The 8,773-nt window shown below is 45.3% G+C and overlaps 1 protein-coding gene across 6 annotated transcripts in view; it reads left to right on the top strand.

The window, feature by feature from the left end:
* Positions 1–8,773, top strand: part of THSD1 (thrombospondin type 1 domain containing 1) — a 39,858-nt gene that overhangs the window by 27,122 nt on the left and 3,963 nt on the right. For 5 of the 6 annotated variants that reach the window (XM_090026874.1, XM_090026885.1, XM_090026867.1 and 2 more), the window contains one exon: positions 5,316–5,474. The exons of the other annotated variant lie outside the window; for it this stretch is intronic. In XM_090026874.1, the coding sequence (XP_089883000.1) occupies positions 5,316–5,474 (159 nt within the window). The remainder of the gene's footprint in view (positions 1–5,315; positions 5,475–8,773) is intronic. 6 annotated transcript variants of the gene reach the window in all.

The raw sequence follows: 8,773 nt of genomic DNA on the forward strand, positions 1-8,773 counted from the left end.
GGCTCGCTCCCGCCGCCCTAGCCCTCGGCGCCCTCGGGCCGGGTTCTAGCCTGAGCTCTATCACCGCCTTAGTCTCGGCACCCTCAGGCCGGCTCTATCGCCGTCCTAGTCTCGGCGCCCTCAGGTGGTTAGCTCGGCTGTTCTCACTGCACCAGCCTTAGCTCTATCGCCACCCTAGTCTCGGCGCCCTTGGGCCGGCGCTATCACCGCCCTATCTTTGCCCCGCTCCAGGGCCTTGCCCTCTCTAGGGCTGACTCCGCGCCTCTTGTGCTCTGTCGCTGCCCCGCTCCGGGGCTTTGCCCTCTCGGGGCTGACTCCGCGCCTCTTGCGCTCTGTCGCTGCCCCGCTCCGGGGCTAAACACTGCCCTTATGGGCCAGGGTCTGTAACCCCGCACACCGCGCCTCCCTGGCGCACTAATGCCCAGCAGCACCGACAATAGTGCCCCTGGCACTGTGCCCCACCTGGGCACTGGGAACCCCCAAGCTGTTGGGGAGCTCCCCTGAGGCCTCCTCGCTCCCCTACAGCCTCACCCGGTCCTCTGGTGTAAACTGCAATGTAACACTCAAGCCATCTGGCTATAACAAAAATACAGAGGCTCCACACGCCTAACAACTCCAAGCCCTGCCAGGGCTCTCAGGCCTACCTGCAGTCAGGGTGATCTCGTTCCCTGCATCATCGTGGCCTGTTAGTGGGGTAAGGCTGCAAGCACTAACTCAGGCCACTCAACTCAGCCACAGAGCCCCTGCTCCTGCAGCAGCCAGAAGGGAACTGTGTCTCAGGCTCTGGCCTAAGCTGGTTATAAAGGCCAGGCCCTGCCCTCTTCCGGCCATGTGACTCACTTGGTTGGCCTGGCAACCAGGCACCTGAGCTCCCTGGGTGATTGGCAGCTCTGCCAATCAGCCTCACAATCACGGGGCACCTCTGTGACTCCGTGACAAGCTCATTAGACTGATTTAATGCGAAGTAATTGTCAAGCATGTGTAGACGGTGATTGATGCTTTACACATTAGATTAGTCTATGTGCAGTCAAGTATCTCATGTAGACACACCCCTTCTTAATACCTTGGGGGCCAAATTTAGCCTGATTGCAACTCCCAGCTAACATGAATTGTTCTTGCTTACATCAGAGCTGAATGTTGAGCACTAGGGCTCTTAGTGAACAGTGGGCATGTCTACATGTGTCCCTACGGCACCTTTGTTACTGCGCCGTCATTTAGTACTTCCTTCTGGAAGTACTAAACAACAGCACAACAACAGCCTGTACTGGGCCATGCTTGCAGCACATGGTTATTTTTAGCTGCTATATCGCTGTAGCAACACGCTATAACGAGGGAGTGAGGTAGCTGTGGTGTCACGGTTCTTGCCTGTGTTGCTACATTGCCATAGCATCATGTGTAGATGCACCCAGTAAGAAAGATAACAGGAGAAATGGAAGCAAGAGCAAGTTGAGAGCGCCACTAATGAAGGGAGATGGGGAGAACCACCACAAGAAGGGAACAGTAGTCACCAAAGGAGGGAAGAAGCTTGGGAGAGGTTAAAATTGGAGAATAGGTCTGTGGGGCCATCGAGTCCACTCCCCTAATTCCATGTGCAACTATTTATTCAGAGTCCTAAAATCTTCCACTCCAGCCTCTCATGCCCCACAACCCTGAAGCACATTACAGAACCCAAAATACCCTGCAGCATGCCAGAGGTGAACGGCAGAAGAGATAAATAAAAGGCTATAAAATTCTTGTTCCCTGAATGAATAAGATTGTATTAGTCATACCTGCATCTGTCTGATTCCTAAGAAGATCTGAAAATCAACTAGTCCTATAGCCTAAGTTTATATCTGTCACAGTTTCCAAATTCTGTTTTTAGATAAATAATTCAAAGTAATTAGACATGACAGCAGTATGAGAGAGCTGCAGGAAAGAGCTCTAGGTTATACAGCCAGGTCTGACTTACGAGGGTTTTTGGGGCCAGTCTTTCTCCCACTGATACACCAGTGTGGGCATGATTAAATCCTTATCTTCACGTTCCAAAATAAGCTTTTGTTGTAAACTGTGACATACTCAGATGAACACTTTTGAGAGAGTATGGGCTATTTAGACTTTTTGAGCACCTTAACATAGAATTTTGAGAGGGGTCCTTTTTGGGGGTAAAAATTAATCTGATTTGCTCAGGTTTGATTCCAGACTGGCTGTATCCAGGGTTGGAGTAGATATTTACAGACACGGCAGCTTGTTATTCCTAGGTGGTTATGTTGAGGAGTTTCATTTAAATAAGGATCATAGGATTAGGCCTGCTGTTCCAATCTGGCTATTCTGTTGGATCGTACTTTAAGGACATGTACCCTGCCTTTTTTTTGAGCACCACCTTGCCCACTCCCTTGTCTGAGTGCACCATTAGGCAAATGGGACTGGGTTAGTGCAGCCTGAGCATGTGCCCGTAGCTGCTGTCAGGCCATCTGCCTCAGGTATGCTCCTTAGCCAGGTTGAACAAGCTACATGGCCTGATTTCCAGACACTTGCTGGGTGTGTGTGCGCTTCTCAGCAGTGTTCACACATTAGCCATGGGGGTAGTGTCTGAACGTTATACGTGTTTGACTGCATGATAGAGAACTCACAAGTGGGCTGGAGATGCTACACAAATTAACAGTCTATTTAGTCACTCACATACATGTACCATAATTACAAACTATCCAATATGTTTCAAACTACTTCTCCAATTAACACTCCTATGTTGAGGTCCCCTAGTGTTCTGTTAAGCATTCAAAGAATTAGCTTGCTGTACGTGTCTTTTGCAAAGCAACAAAGATTTTTCTCTTGGCGCTTTTGGATTCATTTGTCTTAAATGAAAGTTAATGATTTTGTTTCCTTGGGGAAGAACAAGATGTGTCTCATTTTTTGATTTTGTAATTCCAGTAGCTTGCAGAGCAAGATACAGAAGCTTGATTTTCTACATTGCACAGAGTCAGAGTAATAGCCTGCTCGCCTGCTGTGACAGAGTTTGATTATGAGCCCCTGACTGGCAAGGTGCAAAACACTTTGTGCAAGGAAGTGTGCACCTTCAGCTCCTGCTGCAGTCAATGCAGAGCTGAAGGTAACAGGCACCTCAGAGGATCAGATCTAGAAAATACCTCTGATCTAAACCGCGGGTATGTTATTAAGTCCATGGGTCCCCTACCATGTGATTTGCTGAACCCCCTCGACTCCCACTGAAGTGAATGACAAAGGCACTCACCATCTCACAGGATCAGGCCTACATTTTAATGCAATTAATAAGGATAAAATTGAGATATACCTAAGAATATATCTGCATTGCAGGTTTCAGGGTAGTATAGGAAGACCTGCCGGACCTTGCTTTCAATAAGCATGGAAGCAGGAAGCAGTCCAGCCATGGCAGCGTGGAGATCAGTGGGCAGATTTATTTACCCTGTTTTTTGCATTAAAGTAACCTGGACCAACCCCTGTGCTACTGTTGTTAGACAGCTTTTGGTGCCTGAAATTGCACATGTAATGCTAGCTGTTGTATTGCTAGCCTATAGACATGTTCCTATAGAACAGGGTTGCTCCTTTCTCCTGAGGGCATTGCTGTGAAACACAGCCCAACCCCCAACACTGCACATACCAAACCTAGAAATAAGGCTGTGAAGCACCCTGGGAATGGCCCCCCACCTCAGTACCCAAGCCCTCTCTCTAGCATCCTTGAGAGTAGTAGCAGGGGATGCCTCAGGGAGACTTAACCACCCTGTTTCTGGGTTTGGCACATGCTGAGCAGGAGCAGGTGGGTGGGGGGTCATGCTTCTCAGCTGGGCTGTCAGTGGAGCAGGAAAGTAGCTTTACAGACAGGAGCACTTTCATGAGGTCACTAATTCTACTCCCATGTGTAAGGGCACCGGCACTGGTTGTTTGCAAACATTTGTACAATTGGAGCCTAAAACAGTTAATTCAAACACAGCAGTACTGAATCCCTTTGAGCCATTTAAAAATAATAATGGAGCATGAGCCATACCGTACCTAATGGAACATGAAACTGCAGAACTGCTCTGTCCTGCAGCATTCTTTGATTCATTCAGTGATGAGAACAGTTCATAAATTGTGAACTAAAAAAATGTCAAGGCGGCTTAAGAATCATGAAACAAAAAACAGTTCTTATGATCCGTGTTAGTAGTAGCAACACTATATACTGTTAAACAAAGAGAATTGAAGATAACTTGTTTTACTTTTTATAATTTATGTACTTCTTTTTTTCATTTTGCTCCTAGACAGTGAAAATAGATCAGTCAGTTTATTGGTTTTGCTTCTGGTCCATTTTAAAGCAAGCCATGTAAGCCAGCCAATTCTTATTAGCAGGGACAAATTCCTAAGATTCTCAGTGCTCTGAGGTTTAGGTTATGACCACTGCATGAGAACTTTCAAAGCCAAATCAAAAGCAGCTTTTGTTTTCCTTGAAACAAATCACAAAAATATTTCCCTTAAATAGGAGCTTCCCACAGCTTCTATAATGGCCCCACCCTCACTTGGCCAAAAACTGGTCTCGCTTTCTTTGAGGTCAGCATCTTTTTCCCTATTTGAATTTTCTTTCATTAAAAAACAAAAACAACTACATCTAAAGTGTCATCCTAAATTATTGAGTACCCTTCAGCAATAAAACAACAGGGAGCTATAAAGTGTCACGGTAGCTGTTCAATAACACATTTGCTTACTAAGAAGATGAAAGGGGAACCAATGTTGCTTTTCAATAGTCCTTTGGGACTCATTTTGCTCAAGCAGCACTACAAATCAGGTGTAACTGTATAAGTCAATAAAAGTTATACGAGTGTGAGGTGGGAGTTGGGATCTATGAAATATATGAACTACTACATCATTAGAAAGACCTGTGGGCTGATTTCAATTTGCTGTTGTTCTGGGCAAATTCTATGAATAGAAGTTAAGAGACAAGGGCTCAAACTTGGAGACCATGGGAGTTTTGCTCCTGCCCTTATTAGAAACTGGGTGAGGCACCGGGGTGTTTTCCAGTGTCATGATTTGCAATTTGTTATTTATGTTTCTATACAAAGAAAGCAAGAGTATTTTTGAGGGGATATTCTTTGGACCAAGTTTATAAACTAAAGGGATATTAGACAACTTTATAGGCACAAAGTCCCCTTCTTCAGGCCTGGGAAGAAGCAAGTACAATCTATGTGCAGCCTTGTCTCTTCCAACACTACACGTGGTCCAATAAAAGATATCACCAAAAGAATCCTTGCTTCTCACATATTTCCTGTTTAACCGTAAGGTGAAGGGCATCAGTCTGTACTCCTCACTGTTCTCCTCTCCTGCATCCACAGAAACATGGAGCATGTGGCAGCCCTGGAGTCCGTGCAGCGTGACCTGTGGGGATGGCATGCGGGAGCGACACAGAGAGTGTCTCTCATCACTGCTGGCAGACCCAGGCTGTGTTGGCTCACCAAAAGAGGCTTCACTGTGTTCTCTAGAGGAATGTTCTTGTATGTAATCCTACTTTCCTTTAAACGTCTGCCTTTGGCTGCATGTCTTCTATAGTTCAAACAAAAGGTGTCCCATTATAATAGGTTTGCAAAACCAAACCAGTTAGACTTGGTTTGGAATGATTTAATTAATCAGGGATGAAATTCTGGCTCCATTAAGTCAATGGAGAATTTCCACTGGCTTCACTAAAACTAGGATCTCCTCCTGGACTGAATTCCACCAGTTGGCTAATGCCATGGAGCCCTTGGATCTCAAGTCCTTTTGCATGTTTGTGGGTAAGAGGGAGACATAGACTGTGCTAGTCAGGGGGCAGTGCACCCTCTCTGTACCTTAGAGGTGGATTCCACACTGGCTTCAAATCTACCAGCATGGAACAGAGTGTTGGGAGTGGATTATGTTAGTGAGCCAGTGAACTCATGCGTGGATTGAATTTGGTGCAGTCTGCAGCAGTTACTCAGGTAAAGAAACTCTGTGAAGAAGAGTTGCGGAGAGCCCAGCTTCAGGGAGCTTCTGAACAGGGATGTGATATTTTAACATGTTTTGGACCATGCATTAGAAAATTACTGCCAACTATGAAAATAGATCAAGGATTCTCCACCAAGGACTGTATCATCCATAAAACATGTACTTATGACATTAGGGGGCTTGGTGCTATCCAGTGCCCAGTACATCCTGCACAGCCACCTCGGGGTGCAAGAGACAAAGTACAATCAGCAGCTGCCTGACAGACAGTGTACTGTCCCATCCTCCTATCTTTCTGCAGAATCTGGTCAGAGCTCCCACCTCTCTGGATCAGGTGGGAGGCTGTCTTCCTATTGCTAAGAGTAGGAAGCTATGTTTCTAAAAATGAGGCTAATTTCCAAGGTGCCGTAGCTCTGCAGCCTCATAGGGCTGGCTGTGGCCTCCTGTGAACTTATTGTATCCTCAGTCTTTATAGCTATCCTATTCCAGGATTTGGTGGGAGAGCAAGTGTTGGACTGTTATAGATGTGCACCCTGGAATAAAATTTGTTACCAGCATAAAAACTTCTCCAAAATTATCAGTATTTTAAGACACTGAATAAGATCAGGTTGAGGGAAATATATGTATGGCATCAGACCAGTGTTTATATATATTTTTAATGATACTGTGTGACTGAATACATTAACGGTCTTTTTTTGCAGAAACCTGACATGTTAGAAGAACTGGTCACAGAGCTGGAAAATGTGCTAGAGCTGAAAGCATGTTCTCAGTGCCAGTGGTCTGGCTAGGTCATGGCAAAATTTCCTGCTGCACTGTGAGATTGCTGTGTGTGTTTGTTGGGATGGTTGTGTGTTTTCTGAAGTAGGCACCAAGGCTGTATGGTTCTGTCCCCTCCAGTTACCTAGCTTTGAGGTATTTGTGTAGTGGTAGAATAGGATTACTTGGTTGGACTTGTAGCCATCCTCTTTTGACTCATTTTTCTCCCTTTTACCATCCTGCTCTCCTTCCCTGTAGTCTGTTGATTAGTGTGTACCCATTTGCTTTCCTGCAGAATGGCTTGCATGCAAGTTATACTTTCTCCCTTACAGATGTTTCCTCTTCCTGCACTTCTGCCAAATTGTTTAATCCCTTCATAATAATTCTTGAGCAGCCTGTGAAAGATGATCTCATTCTGTGAGCTAGCTTTATCTCTGGGTGCTGCAAGTGCCAGCCTCCGACCAGCCTGCTGCTCCCTTGCTCCATTCAGCAGAGTTGGTATCCATCCTGACTATCTCTTGATTCATTAGTCCAGTAGATGGAGCAAATGGCTGAGTAACAGGAGTCAGCACAGAGGCCTGGAATCCAGGCTGATGGGCTGAAGAGGAGAAAAAACAAATCACAAGACACTGTAACAGCAAAGAGAAAAGAAAATTAGGAGAGAAGGAAGAAGGAGTAACTAGAAACATTCAGGTCCAGATTTTTCCTCCTTTCTCCCAGTTCACCACTGGGAGTTGGACTTCAGTAACAACCCTGGCCTCGCAGAGCTAGAGGCCTCCTCTAGGTTTTCTGGGCCCAAGGGAGCACTGTGGTTACAGAGAGAAGATTCAGCAATCTTCTCTAAGCTTAACATCTTCTCTTTCCTCTGAGACTTTTGTATTAGGAATGAATGTAAGTTTGACCATATGAAAAACTGCCAGACTTCATGAAAAACAGTGACCATGACACCCTTTTATCTCATTCTTTGTATTGAGCATTGAAAATGACACAGGCAGCAGGCTAATTATCAGAGAGGAATTATACAAACAGCTGGAGGGAGGAAGTCTTTCCCTATATTCTGGAGTATGCATTCAGATTGGTGTCTGTACCTGTGTATTCTGTATCTATATTCCCATCATCTGAGCAATATTGTACACTCAGAAACATTTTGGGGATTTATATAGTGTACTCATCATAGCATATATGTAACTGCAGTGATTAGGGATTGGATAGGAAAGGGGACTAACGCATTGCTAATTGAGCTGTTGGCTTTTAGGTCTCTGATTCATATGCTGGGCTGGTCAGGAGCAACTAGAAATCCTTACTATCTGAAAGCAGTTTGGTCGCTCAGGTGAAATGAATGCTTGGCCACTTACGAAAGAGATTAGGAAAGGAGTATTGTCTAGTAGCTAGCAAGGTAGATTCGGAGCCAGGATTCACACATTCTGTACATGGTTCTGTGACTGGCTTGCTGGTGATTTGGGGCAAAATTGTTCAACCTTTTGGGCTTTGATTTATTCTTCTGTAGCTCTGGTATAATGCTCATGCTGGTGCGAGGCTTAATTTATGTGTCTAAAATGGTTTGAGGAGTTCATGATCACAGAGTATCTTATGCTGTGGATGCTTAGAGTTTACATCAGTGTGACGCTCAAACTGGGGGAAGAATTGGAAAGTGTCTCAGACCACTGATGGGAAATTATGCTGCCATCACTTACACTGTCTTCTCATCCCCAAGGACTGCCAGACATGTACTTGGAGTAAACACTAAAAATCAACCTAACTGAATCATGAGGCCAACCTCATATATCAATATAGTCTTAGATCCTTTATGGACCTTATCATCAGTAGCTCCCTATTTGGTTGACAGAGGAGCACAAGTATTATTATCTTCATTTGACAGTTGGGGGAACCAAGGCACAGGGAGATGAAGGGACTTGCCATATGCCATCCAGCAGGCCAGTGGCAGAGCCTGACTCCCCGATCTGCGGATCACGCTGCCCGTGTGCCTTCAAAATCTTGCAAAATGTTTCCTACAGGATTGGAGATACTCCAGCCTTGCCCTTTGTTGTCAGGATTTAAAATATCCCAGTGACATCATCAT

The sequence above is a fragment of the Crocodylus siamensis genome, chromosome 1, assembly GCF_052110815.1.
Source record: "Crocodylus siamensis isolate JL-2025a chromosome 1, ASM5211081v1, whole genome shotgun sequence".
NCBI lineage: Eukaryota > Metazoa > Chordata > Crocodylia > Crocodylidae > Crocodylus > Crocodylus siamensis.